The sequence below is a fragment of the Acomys russatus genome, chromosome 4 (assembly GCF_903995435.1).
Source record: "Acomys russatus chromosome 4, mAcoRus1.1, whole genome shotgun sequence".
NCBI classification, from domain to species: domain Eukaryota; kingdom Metazoa; phylum Chordata; class Mammalia; order Rodentia; family Muridae; genus Acomys; species Acomys russatus.
In genome coordinates, this window is record NC_067140.1 from 39,581,700 (window position 1) to 39,608,856 (window position 27,157).

Sequence of the window (27,157 nt, forward strand, 5' to 3'; positions counted from 1 at the left end):
AGACAAAAAATCCTAACCTTCCAAATATCTAGTCCCATAAATGAAGAGATTCCATCATGTCATCTTGGCTGGAGTAGAGGGCTTTTCTTTACATGCTACATCCATCCTATAACGCATCCAGGGCACAGGTCAGCATGAGCATACCTTGCTTTATGTACTTCTTTCCTCCACCAAGAAAGTGCAAAATAAACAAGTGCTGTGCTGTGACACCTATAGCTCAGAGTAAGATCAAGCATGACAAAAGTTGGTGCCTAGTCCACAGGGAAACTAGAGGACAAAGTGACTCCCACCTCTCAGGCCGAGCGCCAAAGCACTTACATGTGCTCTTTTTCTGGTGTCTCTCAATAACCTTAAAAGTGCTGTATTCTCATGTTGCAGCTAAAAAACAATAGCTGGTAAGAATCAAACGAAGAGCCCAAAGGCTTTAAACAGCCCTTCATTAGCAGTTGACAGTAAAACAATAACCAGAGATAATGTATTCACATTTTATCAGGTATAAAATGGTGTTGTAGAAATTAAATCATGCCTCCCAAATCACAGAACCAATCAGGGGCAAAACCAGAAACAGAAGGATGGAAATGAAGACTTATAAAATGTACAACAGAAGAGATTAATATCAACATCTTTAAGGAATTACTATAAATCAGTATGAAAAAGACAAATAAGCACCCAAAAATCTGAACAAAGGATATGAACAGAAAATGTGAAATGACTGACAAATACTTCAGAAGACACAAATGATGTTCAAAGTTACTCATAATTAGCTATTATTTCTTACCCATCAGGATGAAAAGGATGTTTTAATCTGACAGTATACAGTACTAAGGGGCTCTGGGGAAATTCCAAATGTCACTTGCTTTTGTCAGTATACTGTGGAAATGCTACTTTGAAACTACATGTCTATCATGTACATTCCCATCTTCCTCTTGAGGAAGAATATATGTCAAAGCAGCATGCACAATAATATTTGTAATATTTTTAATACTGAAAACTAGATACTCTAAACGTCCAATGTGAATGGATAAGCACACTATGGAATTAAAGAACTATGGAATATGACAAAACAAAGTAAATAAAGTGGATCTGTATAAATCTTGATTTATGATAGCTATGAGATTTTTTTTTAATTTACTAGATAATTCACATAGTATATATTTTCTATGGGCAAAATATGGTATATACATACACACAATGAAATTTTCAGGTAAAGAGGATGATGTTATGGCATTTGCAGGAAAATGACAGCAACTGGCTATTTAGACAATGATAAGATGTTAAGGGCTGGAGAGATGGCTCAGCCGTTAAAGGCTAGGCTCACAACCATAAATATAAGATGTTAAATAGCACATTATTTTTAGGACTGGTATTAAGCATGGTAGTAGGAAGATGTTAGATTTAGCTCAATGTACTATTAATGTCATATTTAAGATTTTTAAAAAACAAGAGCAATAAGACAGAGGAAAGGGGGAAAATAGATATAAGAAAGGAAAGCCCAAAGCTTCTACTTCTAATGTCTTCCCTATTGGTTTGCCTAATTTTAAATACTAGAGCCTATTTTGTTTTTATGCAGTAAATATATGAACAAGCAGGAATGACAGAATCTCTATCCAGTGTTCCTATATAGATTTCAAATGGCCTAAAATCCTCAAAACTACTCTCCACATCCACACACTTCTCTAGGAAAAGTGATAGTGGCTTCTCTTAAGATTCTTAAAAAAAAAAAAAAAAAAAAAAAAAAAAAAAACTTTCATAGTGTAACTTGTATTGCACAAAGAAAGGAGGCCAAATACTACTCCTAGCTGCCATTGACTGTATGTGAGCTTAGCAAAGTAATTTAGCATCTAGGTTTCTATCTTTCCATCTTTAAATAGAGAAGACGACCAGATCAGATGCTACAAGTGTGTAGCTTGTCTACAGAGCTGTTTCTTTTTGCTTTTAGTGTTGTCTTATGTACTGTACTGGCATTTACAATTAGTTATAATTGTTAACAAATCAGGAAAGAGCTACCAGTTAAGATTGTGGTCTAGAAGCTACCTCCCTATGACCCTAAAAAAACTAGAGTTATAACAACAACAACAACAACAACAACAACAACAACAACTCTATTTCAAAAAGAGAGGAAGAACCTCAAAAATTCAAACTTAGTGATAGAGAAGCTGGAAAGTACAGAGAAAATAAGAGGAGCCAAACATAGCCAAAGCCCCAAAACAAAGCTGCCCAGTGGGGGGAGGCGAAGCAGAAGCCTCAATGAGGAGATAAACCAGCAGTCCTAGCCGTCCCACAAGCCCACAGCTAAGTTGAAAGCTTGGTTTAGACAACGATTCCTCTGGCAAATAGGCAGCAATGGAGAGCAGTCCGTATGTTACTCTGGGAGGGCAGTGCCCAGGCTCTATGTAGACGGGGAAAGAGAGTGGTTCAAACTGAACTGGAGGTCTGAGAAAAGGAAACAGTTACAAGTCAGAGAGACAGAACTCAACTACCAAAGCCCTGGGTGACAGACTGCCTGAAAGCAGCTGCATAGAAACAAATGGACAGGAGGAAGCAGATGAGTGCTCACTGAAATGAAGTCCACTGGGAAAAGAAGCCCTGCTTTCCAGCAAACATCATCAACTGAGAGTGATTTTGAGGTGAGGTCTAGTACTCCTGAGACTGAGGTTACAAGACAGATCAGACCTATAGAGCCACCAATCTGCCATTCATGGCTATAGAGGCAAGTACTCTGAAGCACCAAAGCACTACTTGGCACCTACAGTGAGCCAGTTAACTCTCTAGGTTTTGAAAGCACAAAGACAGGTCATGTACAAATCTTAAGACTGTTTTTGCACACCCTCTCCAACACCCTTGGGAAACGTACATCCCCCCAAATCTACCTCAGACAGAACTTTAGCCACCCTAGGGCACAGAGTCTGGGACATCTCCAGAAGGAAGAAAAGCCTGCCCAGCGCATAAACTACAAAGCTACCTATGGACAGCAGAAGCCTTTGGTACACAAAAGGGTGCTACTAAAGTGAGACTCTTGTCCTGCTCAGAATCAGCACCAGCAAAAGTCATCTAACAAAAGTCTTTGCGCTCAACTTACCCTCTCTACCCCAGGCACAGAATGGCACACTCCAATTTTGGGGCCCCAGAAAAAGGCTGCTCTAGCATCCCATTCCTATTTTTTCATAACCTTTAGGCTTTGCCTTTTGGAGCCATTATTCTCTTGACATAAGAACTAAGGACAACAACAATTATAAAAGACGAGAAGAGATGCAAAAGCTGTCAACAAAATACTTGAGAACCATATTCAAGAAAACACTAAGATCATCATACATCACGATGAAGCTGGTTTTATCGCAGGGACGCAAGGTTGGTTCAAAACATGAAAAGAAAAAAAAAAGGGGGGGCGAGGAGCAAATAGGAAAGGAAAAGGCACAGCATTCCTATTTGCAGATGATATAATTATACACTTAAAAGACCCTAAGACCTCTACAAAGAAAATTTCAGACTTAGTAAGTACCTTCAGCATAGAAATTGGATATAAAAATCAAAACCTTTTATATGTACCAACAACAAAGTTCCCATGAGAAATTTAGGAAAAAATAGCTTTTTTTTTTTTTTTTTTGGTAATAGCTTAAAATTAAAACAAAATCTGGGGGATAAACCAAACCACAGAATTATAAGACCTCTATAATGAAAACTTAAGGACACTGTTTTAAAAAAAAGAAAAAGAAACTGAAGACTCTAGATAACGGAAAGGCCTCATGCTCTAGAATTAGCAGGGTTAATATTGTTGAAGCATTAATGTCACCAAAAGTAGTCTACATATTTAACATAATCGCCATCAAAATCCAAATGGCATTCTTCACAAACAGAAAAAAATTATGGATAAATCCCTGAATAGCCAAAATAATCTAAACAGAAAAAAATCAGTGATTACAATATTTATTCCCTGATTATCCTACAGAACCATAGTGATAAAACTTTATGGTACTTGTACAGAACAGAAACACTGACCAATAGAAGAGAACACAGGACTCAGAGACCACGTAAGTGCGGTCGGTCACCTAATTTTTGACAAAGCTGTCAAATACATAACATGGTCCTTTAAAATGGGGCACCCCCTGAAGAAGAATGAAATTAGATTTCACATTTCTTTTCAAATCAACAGGCAATAATTCAAAAACCTTAATCCACAATCTGAAATGGTGAAGCTCTTAGACTTCAGGAGCTTTCCCCTAGAACCTGGAGGAAAACAGCATGCATATTTCAAGGTAGATACAGGAGGCAGGTGACAGTGGCAACAGGTGTGGTGGTGCACACCTGTAATTCTAGCACTTAGGAGGCAGAAGCAGGTAGACTTCAGTGAGTTCAAGGCCAGCATAGTTTACACAGTGAGTTGCAGCCCAGCCAGGGGCCACATAGCAAGACCAAATCTCAAAAAACAAAAAGCCAGGTGGTGGTGGCAGAAACATTTAATCCCAGCACTCAGGAGGCAAGAGTTGGAGACCAGCCTGGTCTACAGAGCTAGTACATAGACAGCTAGGCCTACACAGAGAAACCCTGTTTCAGGAGGAAAAGAAAAAAAAAAAGAAGACACAAACATAGATGTAAATTTAATGCAACACCATTCACAACACCTAAATTATAAAACCAACATAGATATTCATTAACAGAGAAATGGAAAAGAAAAATATGGTATATACATGCACACAATGAAAATATTTTTGGACAAAGAGAATGATGTTATGGCATTTGCAGAAAAACGGCAGCGACTGGCAATTTGGACAATGACAAGATGTTAACTAGCACAGGTTTTCCCTTATTTGTGGTTCTTAGGTAGGGGTGTGTGTGCGTGCGCGCGTGTGTGTGTGATTTAAATGTAGAAGGGAACAGAAGAGGAGTTAGGAAAAGGGAGGTTATGAGGGGAAATATGCTCAACATACTCTAATGTACTAACATTTAAGCATATTAAAATTTTTTTAAAGTTTGAAAGGAGGACTTGGTGGATGGATAAATCCATTCCTAGAAACAATGAAGTTATTAAATGAAACCAGTTGCAAAGGTAGGCTATTTTCCTTTGAGTTATCAGCCAGGGAAGCCCCAGAGGCCCTCAAAACAATAAGGCTATTGGCTATTGCTGTTGGTTTCCCCTCACAACTATATGGTAAGGTATTACTGAAGATACTACATACTTTGGTCACAGGACATAGGGAAATCAAGTGAGAGCTGAGCTGAAAGTTTCCTCCATGCTAACTAGCTCTCATAATGCCAGAAGGTTCCATGAAGGCTGTTAGAGGAGAAATGTTATTAACAGTTTTATTCAGCTATGGATCTGTGAAGTTCTAGACTGTTATGTGCACACTAATGCAACAATGGCACAACTTTTTAGGGGTATACAATTCCTTTTTGTTTGGACTTCATCCACAGGAGGAAATCTGTGTCTGATACTGAACCTTGGCTAAAAGCCCATGGCCAGAGAGGTCATGGGCCCTAGTGGAGAAGCTACAGCATAAGCACTGCCATTTTGCTAAATAGACAAGATGTGCCCATCAACTTGCTTTATAAATATTTATGTGTATGCTCATAGGTCAGTGATGTTGTCAGCTTTGGTCAGAGAAGCTTCTGTTTGCAGTGGGCAAGTTACTACAGAGATGCACCACTAGACAAAGTCGTAGGAACAAATGATTGCTGAATGCTTAGCCTTCACTCATTCACTCTAAGGTTGACAGAACATTGTGGAAGAGGAGACTGAAAGGATATAAGACTAGAGGAACTGGGTGTAATGCTGTGGAATGCTATCTTCCACGCACGACACAATTAAAATTCTTAGTAGTTGTGATTATCTGTACAAGCCTGGCCCATCATTCCACTGTGGTAAGGGATAGGCCTCATTCCTAAATCAACAGCAGTTAATGGTGACAATAAGACATTTTCTTCAATGGAATGGCCTCTGAAGTTGCCACTGTTCCTATAAATAACTCTTTATCCATGTTCCTGTACATAAAATGTACAGGAATGTACAATGTACCAATACATTTTCATTCATCCATAATGAAAAATGAAATCATGATATCTGCAGGAAAATGAATGGAACTGGAAATTATACTAATCATAGCAACCTAGACACAAAAAGACCATGCATGTCTTCTCATATGTGAATCCTAGAGTTTAATTTTTTAAAGATTTATTTATTTATTATTATGTATACAGTGCTCTTGGCTGCACATACACCTGCAGGCCACAAGAGGACATCAGATCACATTATAGATGGTTGGGAGCCACCATGTGGTTGCTGGGAATTGAATTCAGGACCTCCAGAGGAGCAGTCAGTGCCCTAAACCTCTGAGCCATTTCTCCAGACCTGAGTTTAAATTTTTTTATAACTCTATGTAGGAGATTATATGTCATGAAACTAGAACCATGAAGGGAAGAGGAGGTGTGAAGAGGAGCAGAATACATGTGACATAAAAATGGAGTGAATGTCACTGGGAGAAGGAGAGAGACCCACAGAAGGAAGGAAAGGGAATAAGGAAGAAGGGAAGTTGAGGCCAACAATCAACTAAAGCAAAGTATATATGAAAATGCTATAATAAAACTCATTATATGCTATTTTAAAAATATGACAATTAAACATTTTTGTTTAAAAGAAATAGAATGAAAAATTAGTATCACTATCCCATAAGTAAAAATCTTTGCCATCTTCTACATCTTATTTAATTTCCAAACTGAAACCCACTCCCATGCTGGGCAACCATCTTTGGTTATTCAGACTCAAAATCATTCTTGGATCTGAAATCCATTACCAAGTGTTTTATTTGGTTGGTTTTTGGTTTTTTGAGATAGGGTTTCTCTGTGTATCCTTGGCTGTCCTGGACTCACACTATAGACCAGGCTGGCCTAAAACTCACAAAAATTTGCCTGCCTCTACCTCCCTGGAGTGCTGGGATTACAGGTGTGCATCACCACACCTGGCCCGACTGTTACTATTGTTTTTAAAGAATTTATTTTTGATTTATGTATCTGTGTACATGTCTATGTATGTCACATGGGTGCAGGTGCCAGAGGCCAGAAGAGGGTGTTGGATCCCCTCGAGCTGGAACTATAGGCAGTTCTGAGCTACTCAACACTGGGACTGAGTTCAGACTTTGTTCTTCTAGAAGAGCAGTAAGTGTCCTTAATAGCCTAGCCATCTCTGTTTTAAACCTGTTGTAAACCTAACTCTAAAGTGTACGTTAAATCCACATGTTCTCCACCATCCTCTACTTCCCACACTGAGCAAGTGGCATTACTAATTGCACTTTTGCTACTCTACAGTCCATTTTCCGTATAGAAGCTGAGTCAAGTTTTGTTTTGTTTTGTAAGGGTAGGTTTTTGCTTGTTTGTTTTGCTCTTGTTTTTGTTTTTGAGACAGGGCTTCGTGATGTTGGAACTTTCTTGCCATCTCTCTGCCTCAGTCTCCCATGTGTAGGATTAAAAGTGTGCGTGCCATGCAAGATGAGTAGCGTCTTAAGAACACAAATCAGACTCGCTCCCCTGCTTAAACAGGACAAAGTCACTCAGAAGAACTTCCCAAATCTTTACAATAGCCTACTTGGTAACTTGGCCTTCTTACTCCTCGCCACCCCCTCAAGCCTGCCCTTACACTGCAGCCATTCTTTCAACTGTCTCAGCAAGTCTGTTTCACCCACGGCCTTTATGCTCATTACCCCCACTTGAACTACTGCTGCCCCAGATCCTCCTAAGACTAGCTCTAGCTATAATTGAGTTGTTAGAGCAGTGTTAGGGCTACCCATTCCCAATATACCAATTAGAGAGGCAAGTGAAAGAGAAAAGCAGAGAAGGCGTCATTCAAAGTGGTCATACTGGGAAGAGGTTTATTGACCCCAAATCTGTCTTCAGGATATTAAGATGAATTTTAGGTTTACTTAAGCAATCCTAGCTAAAATGTGGTCCTGCCCATTATTAATTTTCTCAGCTCAGGTCCTACATGTAGTCTAGTAAGTTGTTAGGACATCAATCTGTGAATAGCTGAGGGTGTAGCCTGGTCCTCATGAATACTGGTCTTCATCTGCACAGTGGTCCATCCTTTGAGATTTTGTTCTTCTCAAAAGTCAAGATGATTTAAGAACAAAGGTTGAGGACAATAACTTATCCCACTCCTTGGGCCATAGCAGAGAATGAAGGCAGATGCCAGGCTTTCTTACTGCTTTTGGACACTTAGGGTCCCAAACGAGGGGTCAGTACTGTTTAGCCAAAGTAGTTTATATGGACAGGTTTCAAGGCTTCCAGGTCCTTTTCAGACCCTTCATCAGTGCCTTCTCTTCTCATCCTACCTAGTCTCTGACCCCTTCTCTAGTGGATTTATTATGAAATTGAGCATTATTTAAAATATTACTTAACTTTGCTTACTATGTTTTGTTCATAGAATGTAGTTCAGTGACATTAAGGACTTGCAATTACTCTTAGTTTCCCACTGCCAAAAATACTCCACATGGAAATTATTTTTTCTAGATTAAAAAATATATATATATGTTACTATTCAGTACATATATTTTTACCAGTTGCCTGCTTTTCCAAAATTATTTTGAGATTTTTTTTTCATAGCTCTGGTTTATTTATCTTCATGGCAATTTATGGCATTTATGATTATTCCATTATTTATGCTATCTTGTCAAACTGTGTTTTAGTTTCAGTGACTAGTTGGAAGTAAATTGTGTACAGTGAAAATCTGACTTGCTCAGGTACATGTGGGGCTTTCTGTAGCTCATGTCTTTAAACTCCCCTAAAAATTTTGGGAATCTGTGCTTCCTCCTACCTTTTTTAATTGATAGCTAAACTAGGCATGCATGGAGGCACATACCTATAGTCAATCTCAGGACTTGGAAGCCTGAGACAGAGGATTGCTACAAGCTTGAAACTAGACTGAACTACATATCCAGTACCAGACCAACAAGGACTACATAAAAAGACCCTGTTTTAGGTCAAAAATAAAGAAATGGAGAAATAGACACAAATTAACAGCTAAAATATTTCAGCATAAACTTTCCACCTGGACAATTTAAGGATGAATGACAAAATCAAAACAAAAACTATAAGGCCATTCAAATAACACAAACACAGCTTAACAATTTATCTCATAAAATTACGGCAGAAGTTAAATAACAAACATGTATGACGTTTCCAGGACACATGGTAAGTTTGCACATTTTTGTTGCCATTGTGATTGTTACTAATTGAATACATAGTAACTACTAAACATCAGATAATAAACTAAAGAATTGCTGGAGAGAAAGAAAATTAAGAAAGCTATTTGTTATAACAAACTATTCTCCAGAATAGGATCTTTCAGAGGGATGAGGAAAGTAGCTTGAAAGTATTTATGCATCCTTTTTCCTCTTCGGCCAACTGAAGGCAAAACGGGTCACCAGCAGCTGTACTGGAGTCACCCACGGAAGTTTAGTCAGGGCTCTCGCTCTTGCCGTGTTTGCTCTAACCGCCATGGTCTGATCCAGAAATACGGGCTCAACATGTGCCCTCAGTATTTCTGTTAGTAAACGAAGGACATAGGCTGCATTAAGTTGGACTGAGCGACCTTAACGGATTATTCAAGACTGTCTACCCAGTGAAATTGATCATGCTAGTGTTTGTACATAAAGAATAAGTGAAAACCTTAAAAAAAAAAAAAAAAGAAAGAAGAAAGAAGAAAGTATTTAGGCATGAAGTACATCCCTGCAGACAGCAGTCAACATGAGAATGTTTCTGTGAGATGTAGCATAAATGAGAGAAAGAATAACACAGAATAAAAGCAACAGGAAGAATACACATTCTAGTGTCAGAACTGAATTCAAATCCTTCTTCTTACCTACTACTGTGAAATGAAGTTACTGGAAAACAAACAACAAACAACCAAACAGCAATACTAAAACCCCCACCTCGGTTAAATATCCTACAAGGCTAATGATTCCTTTGAACTGTGACTGGAGAATTGGAATGTTGCTAGTCTGAGGCAACTTATTTTATGCTATCTTTAACCCCTTAAATACCTATTGCCTATCTCTGTGTTTAAAATAGCACCCTTGTGATTATCAGGTAAGACCTTTTTTTGGAATGTACAAATTCTAATTTCTACAAATCCAAAGGCTGAGAACATTATCAAATAGCACTCAAAGTGTATAGCAGAAACCCCCTCACTTTGCTGTAAACTATGTACTTGATGGTCCCACCAATGGATTTTTATGACTTTGTTTGCTATTATAAAAACTCCATGAAATTGTTACCATGTTGGACTAAGGTGTTTAGGATAACCTGAATCTGTGTTCCTGGGCAATGGTCACTCATACTTGGCTCTGGAATAAGCTCTTATTCTCTTTGTGGTGAAAACTGTGATTCTGCACTGACACTGGATGACCCCCACAAAATTCAACCTCTTTGAACATCTGTTCCTGCACCTATAAATTGGGAATCATGGCAGCACAGCTGAGGATCAAGTGGGAAAACATATAAAATGGGTTCAAACTGCTCAATAATGGCAGCTACTACTTTCTTTTTCCCTTATCTCTAGAAGAGTCTCAAATTTTAACAAACCTTTGTCTTTTAATTTTATAGCCCCAGACAAGGGTTAGCATTTTTACTCTTCACAAATACTCAGTCAGAATCTACCATTCAAGACAACTTATACCCTGCCAAAAGACCAGAAGTCTGTTCAGGCAGTGTGGTGCACGCCTTTAAGCCCAGCATTTGGGAGGCAGAGGCAGGTGGATCTCTGAGTTTGAGGGCAGCATGGTCTACAGAGTAAGTTCCAGGAAAGCCAGAGCTACACAGAGAAAACCTGTCTTGAAAAAACAAAATAAAACAAAACAGCAAACAAACAAAAAGACCCTAAGTCCTGAAAGAACAGGGTTATCTATAGAGACTTCTCTTCATAACTACCTACTAGAGTAACTGAGGTTATTCTCTGCCCATAAGTAAAGAATACATTATTCCCATTACCCCTTGATTTTTGTGAAAACTTCCCAGAGTTACAAAATAGAAAGCAGAATCTAAAGAGGACAACCAGCCAAGCCTGGGAACCTAAAATAGACCCAGCAGATGTGTTTTGGGTAGCTAACGCACCAGCAGGACACTGAAATACATAGGAGGCTCTTCCCTGAAGACAAGTTTTCAGTAGCCTATGAACTCACAGATTAGAGCAGGCAGAAAGACAGAAGGAGAGGGGGCTGAACAGTTTCCACCCAAAGGAAGCTTAGGGTCTAGAACATGTATCTATCTGCTGCCAGACTAACTTGGCCAGAACTGGACTCAAAATAAAGAGAGCTTCAGGTAGCTTGCTATAGTAATATGAGCCATCAATTTTTGAGAGCTTATAAGATCATAAGCACCTTTCTACGTTCTACATATGAGCTTGTTTATCTTTACCATAGCCCCAAACCAACCAACCAACCAACCAACCAACCAACCAAGTAAGCCCATGTTAAGAAGAAAACAAGACTCAGAGAAGCTGAATGAATTATCCAACATGACACAGGTAAGACTGTAAAGATAACCAGTGCGAAAACGTCTATATTCACTCTACTATTCTTCTTCAGTAACAGAATGTCACCTTTTATCTTGGAGAATTATTTCACTGCCTTTCTTGCTACTTGATAAACCATGGGACTAAGTTCTGTCCCATGAAACCTAAGCATGAATCCATGCTTCTGAAGAGATGACTTAAAACAGCGGGGTGTGTCTTTCACTCCTATGTCTGGTCTCTTAGAAGTTAAAAGTGCTGACTAGACTTTCAGTGGCAACCTTGGTTTATAACGAAGATATCAAAGGGGAGCTGACAAGAGCCAAGGCACAACTTCATGCTCTCTCTAACCCTAGACTGCCTACATCCCGACTTTACTTACATGAAGAGAAATAGGCACCACGCTGTATGAACTGCTGCTAGTTTAGGATTCCAAGTTATTCTATTCCTTTACGTATAGTTGAACTTAATCCCAATATAAATATTGATATACTACAATATAATCGCCTTATCACTTCTTTAGCAATGCCTTGGAATTACATAAAATTATTGCATTTCATAGCATACATTTACCACGTGTTTCGTGTGTGTCTATTAACCATAGGCCCTGTGCTAGGTGCTGGGAATACAATGATGACCAACATATAACACAGAGGGAACAGACCTAACACTGACATAATATCCAACATTTAGTGATACAATAAATGCACACAGACTGTTGCATAGAGAAGGTTATCTAACACCATACCTACCTATTAAATCCCTCCCATCTTTCAAAGCATGCCTCAAAAACCACTGTCTCCAATAAACCATTTCCTGGTCATGCCTCTGGCTAAAACCACTTTCTTTCTCTAAACCACTTTCTTTCTCTAAACTCACACATCATGTCATATTGTTTGTAACTCTCCTCTACACTTGATTTTACCCAAAAGGCCAGGAAGCAACTGTTCACACCTCTTCTCTAAATCCTCAAACCCACAAAAAAGCAAACTGTATTTTTCAAAGAATCAGTTTTATTTCCCCACTCATAATGTTGTCTTGAGCTCCATTATAATCTCTTTCTCTGTCTCTCTCTCTCACTCTCAGACCTGCCTCCCCTGAGCCAGGCTTTTGTATTTCTCCTACTATTTCTCATCTCTGCCTTACATAAAGCTTCTATTAGAGAGGATCATGAGTATCAGTGCTTATTCCCCTCACCCAGCAGGTCAGCCCCACGTTATAGATCTCCAAGCAGCCAACAGAAAGACGTGCATGAAAGTAGCTGGCAGCCCATACTGAACAACAAGAAAGTAATTCTCAAGTTGAGACTGAAGCGAAACTCCCAAGGCAGAACCTTTCCAGAGAACCACTTAAGGGTGGTTCTGACTAGATACCAAGTCATCCCCTTTACCTACAGCATTACCAACTTCTGATACTTACTGACCTACTGTGTAGCCAGTGCACCATGCTACTATTGATATATTAGAAAAGGAAAAGAAAAACCATGAACCAAGATATTTGAAATAGATATAAACAATAAGAAACAAACTATATATACACAATGTATATATGTATACATACATACACCTGTAAGTTAGTGAGAAAATAAATAACCTAACATTGAGTCTGCTCTGGTATATTACAAAAGAGGAAAGACAAAAGATACTTAGAAACCAAAGGAATGGAACTAAAACCACAATATGACACCATTTATTACATAACCACCACATTGGGACAAATTAAAAATATTGCTAATACCAAGTGGTGGTGCAGACTCAGGAAAACAGGAAATGTCTTCATAATGATGCAAACCAGAATAACCACTTGGAAAGCAGATGGTAACATTGGGTACTATTTCCAGTTAAAAATAGAAAAATGGATATCAGGAGGCATTACCAAGAATACTTGCACCTGCATTACTCTTTGAGGAGGTATGTCATTTTGGTTTTGAGACAATAATCTCACATGACAGGCTGGCTTCAAACTCACTAATAAAATGAGATTGACAATGAACTCTGATTCTCCTGCATTTACCTCTGGAATGCTGGAACTGCAGACATGAGCCACCTAGCTAAATAACTGTTTATAAAAACAAGACATTCCAGAACCGGGAAACAAGTGAAATCTCACATACACAGTAACTTTTGGCATATATAAAATGGAATTCAATACACCAATGAAAAATACATTGCATCCAGCCAATCGATGACTCTCACAAATATGTCTTAAAAATGAAACAAACTAAAAAAAACTAAATGTAAATAATGTAAAAACCATAATGTTGATCCAAGCTTAGAAATGCATACGAATGCTGTAAACATAAAATGAGAAAGGAAATTATAAGCCCAAAAGTCAGGAATATGGCTACCAAAAGAAGACACAGTTTTAACTGGAGTTATAAAGAATGTCAATATTACTAATAACATAATAGTACTACTACTACTATTACTAATTACTAATAATACAATTAGTAATAATAAGTACTAGTAACTATTTCTGATCTGGGTGGAGGTCTCATATGTATTTCTTTGTAGTTGTTAAACTGCATATTTCGTGTACTTCACAATGTGTACTTCACATAATAAAAACAGGAATAAGGGAATATCAATACAGAGTATTTTCATTATCAAAGTATTAGTCATCTTGAGGCCAGCAGTTATAAGACTGCTAAGGGAAAGGAAAGTCATAAGATGTTTACCAGCACTCATTACTTAATGAAAACTGTTCTCATTCATTGTAGCTGTCAAGTCAAATGCAATCAACAAATATTTACAAAATGTCTACAGCTGACCAAAACCAGATCCAAGAAAAATACATCCAAGTTTAGACAGTGGACATGAAAACCTCTGTACAACACCAAAGTAGCCTTCCAACTATACTTCCTACTAAGTCTCAGAAACGAGGAACCTAAAGCAACGCAAGGCACACATCAAGAGTCTTTTCACCAGAGGAACCAGCTACTTGGTTTTGTCAAAAATCGTCGTTTCCTACGTTTCCAAGTGGGCAGAGTTGCCATAGCAAGAGTCCTAAGTCAAAACATTGATCCTAAGAATGGTGATGATGTGGAAATTGTCCTAATTGGTGTCTTAATTCTCAAGGAATGCTCTATCTGGGATCCAGGGAGAAGTGATTTGCAAATTTTCAGAGATTATACCCAAGAATTGTAGTATTTGTATTTTCTCAGATGAGAATTGACAATTTCAACCAAAATGGTAGACTAGGCACTGTTCCCAATAAGGCAACTCGGTTTTTTTGTTGTTTTTGAGAGATATGAAAATGAATGTGATCACGGCTATGTTATCTGAGTTGAGATTGGGGGTCCTGGTCCCCTTAGACATATGTTTGAATGCCCAATACTCACTCTCAGCTCTTCAAAGGCTTCATCTAGTGTGGACAGCTGGTGGCCCCGGTGTGCCCCAATGACTGGACACAGGACACAGATGAGCTGCCTATCTTCCTGGCAATAGGTGCTCAAATCAAGCCCATGGTCCGGACACTTCCTCTTGGCCACTCTTTCGGCTTCCATCTCTATTTCGGGGTCAAATTCACTTTCTGCCTCGGTTTCTCCTTCTGCCTCAGATTCTCCTTCTTGGTTGTCTTCCTCTGCCTCACTTTCCTGCTCATCCTCCATCTCTTCCTCGCTGTCTTCTTCACTCTCCTCATCGCTCTCATGCTCACTGTCTTCCTCTGTCTCGCTCTCTTCTTCGGACTCACTGTCTTCCTCCGACTCGCTCTCTTCTTCACCCACCTCGCTCTCTACCTCCCCCTCGGGCTCCCCTTTGGCCTCGACGACGTCTTCGGGGACCGCGTCGTCCTCTTGGGCTGGCGGGGCCCAGGCCTGGGCGCCATGGACGTACTCGGCTAGGCGGTGGCTGAGGAACTTCTGGCGGTGCGCGTCTGCGTGGCGGCGGCAGTAGCAGAAGCCGCAGTCACGGCACACCTCCTCCGCTCCCGGCGCCTCGTCCGGTTCGCACTCGTCACACGTGCCGTCGGGAGGCAGCAGCTCCTCGCTGGCCGCGCCCACTCCGGAGGCCATGTGGCTGCAGGGACGCGCGGCCCAGGCCTAGCGGCTGGCGTGCTCTCCGCCTTCAGCACGGGGGCCCTCCTCACACAGGCCCTCCTCCCCGGGCACTGACCGCCCGCCTCGGCAGCTGTTGAGGCCCACAGCACTGGACCTGGCGCGCACTCGGCCTTTCCGCTGCGCGCCGTGCTGCGCCGAGCCGGGTCCCTCGCGCGCTACTTCCGGCGCGGCCCCCCGCGCCCCGTCGGCCCCCGCGCCACCGCTCAGCTCTGCCTCCGTTGCCGGGCAAGATAGCGGCCGCCGCGGGCCCGCGCCGCCCCGGTTCCACTTTCCCCTCGCCGTCAGCGGCCTCCTTTCACTTCCTGAGTCACTTAAAGCGGCAAGGGCCCTTTTCTGCGTTTTCCCTCGGGGCTGAGCATCACTCCCCCTCCCACTTCACCCCCCCCCCCGGAAGGAGAAACTCGAATGCGCTGAGCTGGCCAAGGGCCCCGCCTCCCACACGCCCTCCCTGGAGGTGTCAACCTGACCGAAAACTACTAGCCTGGGGTCCCTGCGGACTTAAGTCACTCTAGTGACAATCTATTCTCCCCCCTCGCCCCGCCCCATTACAGTCCCAGGATTCAAGAGGCCAAAGCCCAGGACTCTTTATCAGACTGAACCTGCCCTCCAGGGATTTTCACAAGGCCCCTCAAAAGGCCTCTGTTTGTTCTTCTAGGCTCCTGGAATCTCAGTCAGACTGGGCAAACAGGCAACATTTCAATCCAAAGCAATACTATGCCTTGTGTGTTTGCAAAGCCTGTCTGCATTCCAGTCTCCTAGGGGCTCAGAACCTCTTGGGTAATAGCTGTGTCAGGTGAAGGGAGGCGTGGCAGGACTGCATTTTTGAAGTGAGATTCCAGCCCCCAGTTACCAACCAGTCCCTCCAGATTCAGAGCCAAAGCCCCAGACCATGCTGGATCTTTGTGTGGTGTTTCCAAAGCCTGTTTTAGAACTTTATCTACCAAAGTTCCCAAATCCTAAGGCCATCACTTAGTTTCATAAACATGGACAAATTAATTTACCTTTCTGTTTTCCACTTTAAAAGCAACAACAAAAACTGTGTAAATAGAAATACTAGCAATATCTACTTCATGGAGATTTGTGGATTAAAGGTAGTTCTACACTGTAGTGATCACAAAGCTTTGTTATTTTTAGCACAATTTGTCGATAGTGCTGACAATGACCCTTTGAAGGCCATTCCATTTCTTAAATATGTAAGACATTTTTGGGGGCTGCTGGGATGTTAGGCCTCCCCCATCTCTACCCTCTATTTTTGTATCTGAGAGAGGAAAAGGGACGTTTTGATCTAGTGGAGTAGAGGAAAAGTGAGTGAGAAGAATGGAAGGTAGCTGGGCATAGGATGCATGCTTTTAATTCCAGCCCTTGGGAGGTAGAGACCAGAGGATCTCTGAGCTTGAGGCTAGCTCTGTCTACACAGTGGGTTCCAGGACAGCCAGGGCTACATAGATCCTATCTTTGAGAGGAGTGGGGGTTAGGGAGGAGGGAAGGAAGAGAAAGATGGGTGGCCTCTGTTTTCTTTAGATAAGAATGCTAAGACTTCCAGATCTCCGTGACACACATTCTCTCTCTCTCTCTCTCTCTCTCTCTCTCTCTCTCTCTCTCTCTCTCTCTCTCTCTCTCTCTCTCGGGATGTAGATTAATAAACATTTTAAGTAATGCTTGTGTCTTTTAAGATAATATATGTTTAATCTCTGTACAGCTTTCGCTAAATATATATTTTTTGTTTTGTTTTTAACTTAAGAACAATTCTATAGAATGCTAAAAAAAATGTTTTGTTCTAATTCTGTGCACATTCCTGTTTTCCTTCAATTCATTTCTTAGGAAATTGCTAATGTGTCTTCATTCAAAACAAGGATTGATGCACCATTCTGAAAAAGAAATTGATCAACTCAAACATCAGTATTGGTAGATCTGTGAGTAGTGTCTGTTGCTTAGTTTTTTTTTTCCATCTGGGCTGAAAAATAAAACTATTTAGGCTTTAGGAATACAATGGCATTGTATTTACAAAACCTTTGAAATGAAAATACATTTTAAAAAAGCCTTTTTGACTATGCATGATTGTATACATCTTTAATTTCAGCTACTTGGAAGGCTGATGCAGGAAAGTTGTATGTTTGTAGCCAACCTGTACAACTTAGCATGACACTGTCTCAGAACACTATCAAGAAACATTCTAGAGGGTGTAGCTCAATGGTAGGGACTTAGCTAGCGTCCTCGAGGTCCTGGGTTCAGTCCCCAGTACAGTGTCCCCCCCCCCCAAAAAAAAAAGACAGCTATGGGACTCAGAGTCTTTGGCAAGAGAAAGTAACATGTTGTTATCATTATTATTCTTGGTTCTTCTTAATTTCAAGCTAACAAAACACAGTGATGTGAGGTTTAATAGGTGAAACTTTGCAATCCTTTGAGCCTTTGGTGGAGAGAGGCTTAGAGGCAGAAGTAGATGAAATATTAAAAACGGACGTTGTAAAGTTCTGGTGATCTAGTTACTGGGTTCAATAAGGTGGTTCACGTTCCCTGCTCCTCTCCAGTGAAACTGGAACCATCCATCCAGCTCTCCAGGTGTGGTAGTCTTTGAGAACATCTAGAGATAGTCTTGACATATTAATTTATCACTTTCTAGGAAATGTAGAGCCTTGAGATAGCAGACATGTACTATCTCAGTTTCCATGAGTAAGGACTCCAGAAGTGGCTTAACTATGTCTTGCTAAGAAAGGTAAGCAAGGGTGTTGTCTAGACTATCGGCATTTAAAGGCCAATCCACAGTTCATATTTGCTTGCAAATGAGCTCACTCATGTGACCATTGAGAGGACCTGCTTTTTATAGGACCACTTGTCTGTCATAGTAAGCTGAATTTTCCCAAAGCAAGAAAGAGCATGGTGGAAGACATAATCTCTTTTATGACCTTAGCCATACACCCATTGGTATGTGACTGGTGATCACAGAGATGATATTGTTCTGCTCCTCAACCTCCCCCTTCTCCCTTTCCCCTCCCCCTCCCCTTCTTCCTCCCCCTCCCCTTCCTCCTCCTCCTTCTCCTCCTCCTCTTCTTCTTCTTCTTTTTCGTTCTTCCTCCATATTAACCTCTTTCCTTTTGCATTTGAAAAGGTATCAGGCAATAACTTCAATACTCTTCAGGGAAATGACTTTGGCTGTGATATCCAATCGATTAGACACACTCTCTACTTTCCACATCACTGTAGGTGACATTGTCACTAACCCTCTGTCTCTATATAACAAAGAGCACTTCTAGTTTCCAATAACATTTTCTCTTTAAGCTCTTATCTATGGCTACCTCAAAGACCATTACAATTCAACTAGTAATTTCTTTGAGGTTCCAGTTTTTCTCTAATGTTCACTTTAAAGTCCTGCTAGCTTCTTCCTGGTGCCCAAGCCAAAAGCCTTTCCAATTTTAGAGTTTTATTGCGGAAAAGCATCACTGAAATAAAATTTGTACTTCTGATCTATTGCTGCATAACAGTTACTTCAAAAGTGTGAATTATCTTCAGGCTGCTCAGCACACTTGGCACTGGCATTGTCTTCTCACTGTGGTTAACAGCAGCTGTAAGGCATCTGTCTCTAAGATGCTCAGCAGGCAGATGAGGAGGACTGGGCACTTTGCAGCTGTGACTCTTGTGAGTGCATGTGAGAATCTCTGCAGTAAATGATATATTTCTAAATAGCAAGAGCGTGCCATTATGTGGCTATTAGGTCTTAAGCCTTTAAACATTTCGTCACTGAGGATCTCCCTTTGACTCCCTGTGGCTTCCTGGTCCTGGGCACCTCCATTAAAATAATTCAGATAAGACACACAGAGCATAGTGAAGAAGAGAGATGGGGTTTATTACAGAGTAGAATAGAGCCCTCTCAAGGGTGAGGGTGGACAGTGGCCAAGGGGACCATTGTAGAGCAATACACACTTTTAAGGGGTGACTGTTGGATAGCAGCCAAAGAGAACATTATGCTGATCTACATTTTTGGCAGTTTTTAGCCAGTTTCTAATGTTTCTAGAACAGACAGCTTTTCCTCTGGTATGGGTTCCCTATCCAGGTGATTGACAAGTCCACTTGGACTGATTCTTAAAGGAGGGAACAATGGTAAGCCCCAGAAAGCCTGCTGCTAAACAGTAATTTCACAAAACTTGGTTATTTATTAATGACCTCCCAGGAAGTGTGGAATAACATGTCTCTAACTAGGACCAGAGATGTGGCTCAGATCTCATTCTTTTGCCTTGTAACCAGAGACTTGCAGTTTGGGTTCTTGTTTTACAAGCTGCTGACTATGCAAGTCCATCCCTATAAACATGCTAATATCTAACTAGCTAACTAACAATTTTAATTCTGGGAAAAAAAAAAACTAAACAAGAGTGCGAGCACATGCATGTACACACACACACACACACACACACACACACACACACACACACACAGAACTGGCTGCTTCCTAGTGGTATGACCCCCATCCCCCCACACCCGCACACCCTCATCCCCCACTCCCTCCCACCCCCATCCCCACCCCACCCCTCACCTCCACCCAAGCTGTGGTAGCAATGTGTATCTTCCTCCGCTGCTCCAAATAAGAAGTGCTAAGGTTAGCATGATTCAATAATGTAGCACAATTAGTTTTAGAAAAGCTTTTAGAAGTTTAAAAAGAGAGCAAAAACTTCAAAGTCCACTTCTGCTGAGAAAGTGGATGGGTCCCCTTCTGCCAGTCCCATTTTTATGTAATTAGACTGTCATCTCAGCGCCTGGTTTCATTTTCTCCAACAAGCCCCTGAGATCACCTAAATCTCATCTCTTCCTGTTATCGTATTAGCTACCATCTTATTCTATTATGTCAGTACAGTGAAATATGATACCTCTCAGCCCATTCCAGCCCCACCAAAATATAAAGAATGAAGGCGTTGGGGCTGGGCCTGACTCTGCTCCTCCGTTATTGGTGGTGGATATGTAAAATAATGCGTTGTTTGGTGCAACATTTTTCTGAGCATTTCATTTTGTTCAATGCTCACACATGAATGGTTGAACGGTTCACAGCTGCTTAGTATAATAGCATGAATGCTTAGTTCCATTTTAAAAACAAGTATCTGCAAAAATAATCCTAGATAAGCCCTAATCGAGATATTTGACGGTATTTATTTAATATGTTACTTGCTAAACATACCTCATTTTCTTAATCATCATTTCTTTCACCTCAAGAATTCAAAACATTCCCCTGACGCTTGCTTCATCTTTGTTTTCAGCTGCGTTCTATAAATTACTTCTAGTGGATGCCTCCATTTTGCCAGTGTGGAAACTGCAGGCCGGGGAATTTTATGAAAGAACATCCAGTCAATTGTGAGTTAATCTCTGACTTCCTTCCTGGTCTCATGCCAGCTCCCTAAACCCAGGCTGATGCTAATTCTTTTTGTCAAAATGATGTTTTCAAGCTCCTCTGCTTGGAAATGCTTTCCTGGGGGGTGGTCTTGGCTTTTATCTGCTTGGACTGCTAAGAAGGAAGACAGACACTTAATCATCTGTGAGATCAGCACTCTGGGAATGAGGAGGAAAAATCTTCAAGTTTGCCTTCCATTTCTCCACTTGGAAAAGCAGTCACCTCTGGACTGGAACTAATTAAAGATTTTGTATTTCAGAGGCTGGTGCACTGCCCTTGTAAATCAAGGATTATGAGGCAAACCTCCCTGAGGCCTGTTCTCTCTGTTTATTATTTATTCTGGAACTTGAGTGCAGGTAAACCAGTCAGTCACATTACTCAGATCCTAATCTGACCTTAGTTCATGGAAGGCAACTTTCTTATTTCTTTTAACTTTAATTTAACTCTGTTTCTTCTTTATCTCCAAAATCTATTCATATTGCCCTAAGTTGTTCCCAAAAGTTTCACACAAAAACACTCTTCAGTTTGTCTGATAAATGTCATTGTGCATGTATGTACCTTTTAAAAAGTGTATTGTTTTGTTTAATGTCTGTATTAAATTTTACATAGACAGAACTAAAGAAATTGGTTTTGTCTCAGTGTTTTACACCATCCTGTGTGGTGTGCTTCAGACCCAGGACAAAGCTCCAAGTTCTCCCAGCACTCCTCAGCCCTGATCTGCTGTAGGACGTGGCTGGCATACCTGACTGGTACAGAGCCTTTCCTTTCCTTTCACCGTATAATCGAGACATTCTGTTATTCTTCCTTCTCTTTCTCTCTCCCCCCCTCCCCCTCCCCCCATCCCTCCCTCCTTCCCTCTTTGCCCCTCTTTCTTCTTTTCTCTTTCGTTCTTCCTTTTTTCTGGAAACCTCCATCCACAACTCCATCATCTTTCATCTTTTCCTTTGCTTTTCACAGTGAAGTCCATCTTCAGGCCATTTTTGTGCATGCTTGCATGGCTTAGAGTAGGAATTTGTGTTTTCTTTATAGAACGAGACAGCTTTATTAACAGGCTGGTTCAATATTTAATACTAACTATGTAGAAACTTGTCTGGTACAAGAGACCACAGCAGTGTAACTGGGGGGAAAACGAGAGGAAGCTATCAGTTAACTTACTCTGTCTCTCACACTCCCTAAATGTGTTAATGCCTCCAAAAAAATCAAAGCTTCACATGATACATAGTCCTAGTAGTTACTTCAAGTTTAGACTGTGACGACCAAACATTAGGGGAGTTGATCTCATGAAAGTTGAGGCTTCTGTTCAGCTCAGGAGTCCTTGTTAGCTCACAGGCTGCTCTGCTAGCCTGCTAGCAGGCTACCACTCTGATCTGCCTCTAGGCTGCCTAGCAACCTCTGACATCATCACCTACCACCAGATGTGTGCCTGACTATAAAAGGATCTACTCACCACTGCACTCTCTCTCTCACTCTTACTCTCAGGATTCTGTTGCTGAAGAGTGACCTATGGGTCCCTGTCACCAAATATGCCTTACCCCATTCATTGCTTTATCTGTCTTGGGTTGTTTGTTGTTTCATCTTATTTCTTTTTCAGATAGGGTCATGTGAAGTAGCCCAGGCTAGCCTGGAACTTGAGAAGATCCTCCTGGGATTATAGCCATGCTCCCTTATACTCAGGACCTTTGAATTAGCATCCTTTATCATAAAATTGTAAATGTGTCTGCCTGAGTTCCGTGAACCACTCTAGCACATTAATCAAACTGGCAGGAAGGTTGTGAGAAGCAGGGTTTACATCGAGAAAGCCAGACGCACAGGCAAAGCAACCTGCAGCATGTGATTGGCATCTGAAGGGGGATGATGCTTCCATGCTTCCGGGGACTGAGTTCCTTGGCCTGTGGAATTGGATGCTATCTTCAGAAAGGCATCACAATTACGTTGCAGGACCCGTAGCTGGTACCCACTGCAGAACTAGGCATTTTCTTGGTGTGTGAATAAAGTGCCCCATTCCTCAAATATACCTGGTATCAGACCTGATCTGGTTTGTGAGGTAATCATAAGAAAAACTGAATACATTTTTCCTCTGTACTGCCCTCCATTCTGCTGTCAGAATAACTCCCCTGAAACAGGAATTTAGTTACTGTAGCCTTACCTTCTCAACACACATAGATCACACCACTGCCAGTATAACACCCAAGTCCTCTCTGATTTGACAACCTAACTTCCTTCCAACTTTAGCTCTCCTCTAATTCCTCAGCTCTATACTCTGGTGCCCACATTTTATGGTCAATATGAATGTGCAAAAGTATAGAGTAAAACTGAAAATTTGCAGTATTTACTTTATTATTTAATATAGTTCATTAAAGATAATTTAAATTAAATATTACATAAAATATCTTGAAATACTGGCTTTTGCCATCGCTGCCTGGATGGTATTTATTTAGTTGTGCTCAGATTGAATCCAGGGCTCCAGATATTCTAATCTGTCCTCTACATTGAACTGTGCTCCCATCCCTTAAATACGGACTGTTTTGTTCTATTTTGCCTATCAGATTTCGGGAAATGATTTATTCTGGTCTTCATTAGTGACCTGGACTCTCCCACATCACTAGAGCCACTTTCCCCCTTGCTAAGTAGCTCAAGGTGACCTAGAGTCTCAAGCCTCCTGCTGAAGCCCCCAGTGCTGGGATTACAAGGGGACCCACCATACCTGGCTTAGGGACACCTTTTAAATCACTGAGTGCAATTATTCAGAGCATATCACTGTCACAGTTTTCTCCAGCGTTTGTCATGGCAAACTTTTTGAGGGTTGAATGACTAAGCCATAGGCAATGAATAATACTAAGACTCTGTCTCTCTCTCCCTCCCTCCCTCCCCTCTCTCTCTTCCTCTTTTTGCTCCCCCATCTTACCTTCTTTTTCAAATAGAATTCTTTTCATTTAAAATAAAGTTAACTAGGAAATCATCTCATAAAATGAGGTCACATGGAAGCTGAGTGTGGCAGCCCATGCTTATAATTCCCGCACTTGGGAGAATGAGACAAGATTGCTTTAAGTCCACCCTAGGCTACATAGTAAGCACCAATTTAGCCTGGGCTACAGAATAACATTCTGTCTCAAAAACAGAAACAGTACCAAAAATAAAAGTTTTTGTTGTTATTATTTGTTGTTTTTCATTTTAAATGAGGTATTTGGTGGAAATTCCGACATAAAACGAGTCTTTCTTTTTCTTGAGTGAAGAATCTTGCAATACTGAAACAAGATGAGGTATTAGACACTACTGGAACAAGATGAGGTATTAACCTGTGGGAGGAAAGGACTGAGTGCTATTTATTCATTCATCTTAGAGCAAAGAGAGGATGAGCTCGGTACACACGGCTGTTAGGAGCAGTTGAGTGCTCAGTAGGTGTGCCATGTCTCTGTGTGTCTGCCCTCCTGCCTTTAAGTTTGCTGTTCCATCTCCTGGCACATCTGCTTCATCTCCTCCCCCAGAGGCTGCCCAGTACTGTGTTCCATGCTGCCTGCTATTGTGTTGCATTTTTGGAAAGCTGTTGATGTGTCTTCACCTCTGTGTCCTCCAGGACAAAGGCTAGAGAGGTTTACCTGAGTACCCTCAACACCGATGACCCTACATACCGCTTTCTAAAACTCTGGAGTGCTGGCCGAGGGTGCGACATGATTATTGATGGGGTCAGGATGACCTGAGATAGGTGCAATGGAGCCTGTGGACAGTTATGTCAGGACACTAGGTGTAGATCAAAATGGCCCCAGGCAAACTATCACACACAGTCATTGGATAGAGTGACCAGCAGAGATAGTTTAGGTTGCTAGTGTCCAGATACTCCTAAACTATATTTTGACTTCATTGATCCAGCGTCCTTCCTGCTTAACCCTTCTTACCTCTCCAATACCCTCCCTCTGTGCCCCCTCTAACCGCCCCCCCCTTACTCAGTAAGACAGTAGAACGTTTCTAAATCAGAATTCAAGCACTTTAAGGATGGGAGGAGCCCAGGAATCCTAACGCAGAGTAAGAAAACAGTGTGGGAAGGGATGAGAAGCGCCATGGCTATAACTCTTCTGCGGGATGAAAACGCACAGCGTTTTCTGTTTCCACTCCGGAGAAAGCGTCCTAGAGATGTACAGCAAATGCGCAGTAACGGAGAACTCTTTGAAGATTCCAAACATCTGCTCTGGCTTACCCCTGAAATCTATACCCACCCTAAGGCACAGTCAAAACACGAAGAGAGTCGGGCTGAATGGAGTCTCTGCATCACACAAGAAAGAAAAACCTCATCTGTGCAGAAGATGCCGTTGAGAGTCAGCGAGGTTGTTTATCCCGGTGGTAAACGTGAAAACATTTCAGAGTCTATCATTTTGGGATGTGAATCCAGATCTACTACTACTTAGCCAGGAGACTCCAAACTCACTGTCCGACTCCTTATTTTGCCTTGAACTCAGTCCTTATACAACAACCTCCCAAATGCTGGGGCTACAGTCATGTTTTCTCCTTACTCCAACTCCATTATTTAAAAATTTTAAATTCTGGTATAAATAAAATTCAAGAGCATATAAAATCTAAGCTAACATACTTGGGATTATGCCAAGCACATAGTAAACAATCACATAATTGGAGTTACTACGTTATGCATAAACAAAAGTTAAGAGTGCCCCATTGTGTACAGTGAAACAATTATGCCAGACAATGAGAATGCATAAATATGAGTTTTCTCTAATGCTTTCTTTTTTCTTCTTTAATCAGGGCCTCATGTAACCCATGATGGCTGTGGTCTGACTGGGCAGTCAGGGATGTCCTTAAACATCTGGTCTTTTTGCTTCTTTCTAGGTATATGTGGTGCTGTGGATCAAACCAGGGCCTTATACATGCCAGTAAACACTATATTGACTGAGCTCCATTCTCCACCCTGCTTTTTTTATTTTTTATTTTTGGAACCGGCTTTCACACAGCCCAGGCTGGTCTTAACCTCACTATTTATCTGACGACAACCTTAAATTGATCCCTCTACCTTCAACACTCTAGTCCCTGTGCCACCACACTTTCCTGTCCTTCCCCATCCCTCTTTGGTTTGAGTTTTATGTAATAGAAGTTTTGGGTTCTTTGTAAACTCAGTCATGTTATGTAAATACGTTTTTGTTCTAATCCCAAGTGTGGGATTTTAGGTTGAGCTTTAGCTTGTCCACACTTGTTTATTGTCTCCTGAGGGGTGTGTCTTTTGCCAGCTTGTAAACCACCTTCCTCACACAGCAGGGAGAGGGGCGTAGTCTACAGCTCTGAGGATATAAATAAGAGCACAGAGAGAGACTGAGGTGGTGTGCGGTGTTGGCCTGCGGTGTGTAGCAGTTGGAAGAGACTAGAGATGGTTTGGAGCAGACAAATAGAGAGGAATGCTTTGGGGCTCAGCAGCTTGGAGGAGACTGATGGCTGGTACTGTCAGCACATATAGGTATAGCCCCAAAGAACCCAATTGACCCTAAGCAGCCTGGAGAAGTAAAGGGGCCACCTCTTGCCACTAACCATCTCTCTCCTATGTATGGTAGGGAGGTTGAGGCCTAAACACCCCCCAAAAGTAGAGTTTAAAAAAAAGAGCATTACGGTTTTTTTTTAAAGATTTATTTATTTATTATATACACAGTGTTTTGCCTTCATCTACACCTGCACACTGGAAGAGGGCACCAGATCTCATTGTGAGCCACCATGTGGTTGCTGGGATTCAAACTTAGGACCTTTGCAAGAACAGCCAGTGATCTTAACCATGGGGCCATCTCTTCAGTCCGAGCATTACATTTTTATTTATTTATTTTTTAAAAGATAGCCAGGTACTTGAGCTAAGTATGATGCCATATATCCAAGAAGACCAGCGTCGGGGAGATGGAAGCAGGAGACTGAGTTGTTCAAGGTCAGCTTGAGCTGCCAATTAAGTTCAAAACCAGCATGAGCTACACAAGATCTTATCTTATCAACAGAAATAAACAACCCCGCCCCCAACAACAACAAATGAAAGCACAAGAAACCAGAGCTCTCACCAAACTGCTGCCTCTACTAAACCCAGATGTTCTGAGCAAGCCTTTGATTTCACCGGCAGTCAGAAATGAGCGGAGGACTTCAGCTTCCCCTGTTCTGTGCCACACAGGCCTCCCAAGTCTCATGACTTAAAACAATAATGATCAAAGTTTTCTTGGGACCTTGTGAGCCAACAGGACTCAGCTGAGCTGTTCTGCTCCAT

At 41.3% G+C, this 27,157-nt stretch overlaps 1 protein-coding gene and 1 pseudogene across 1 annotated transcript in view; one reads left to right on the forward strand and one right to left on the reverse strand.

Annotated features, from left to right (window-relative positions):
* The window catches only part of Trim44 (tripartite motif containing 44), a 96,633-nt gene extending 81,038 nt beyond the window's left edge, over positions 1-15,595 (reverse strand). The window contains exon 1 of the mRNA XM_051144222.1: positions 14,832-15,595. Within this exon, the coding sequence (XP_051000179.1) occupies positions 14,832-15,506 (675 nt within the window). The 5' untranslated portion in view covers positions 15,507-15,595. The remainder of the gene's footprint in view (positions 1-14,831) is intronic.
* LOC127188311 (40S ribosomal protein S29-like) lies at positions 9,150-9,569 on the forward strand (annotated as a pseudogene).
* Positions 15,596-27,157: the final 11,562 nt, after the last annotated feature.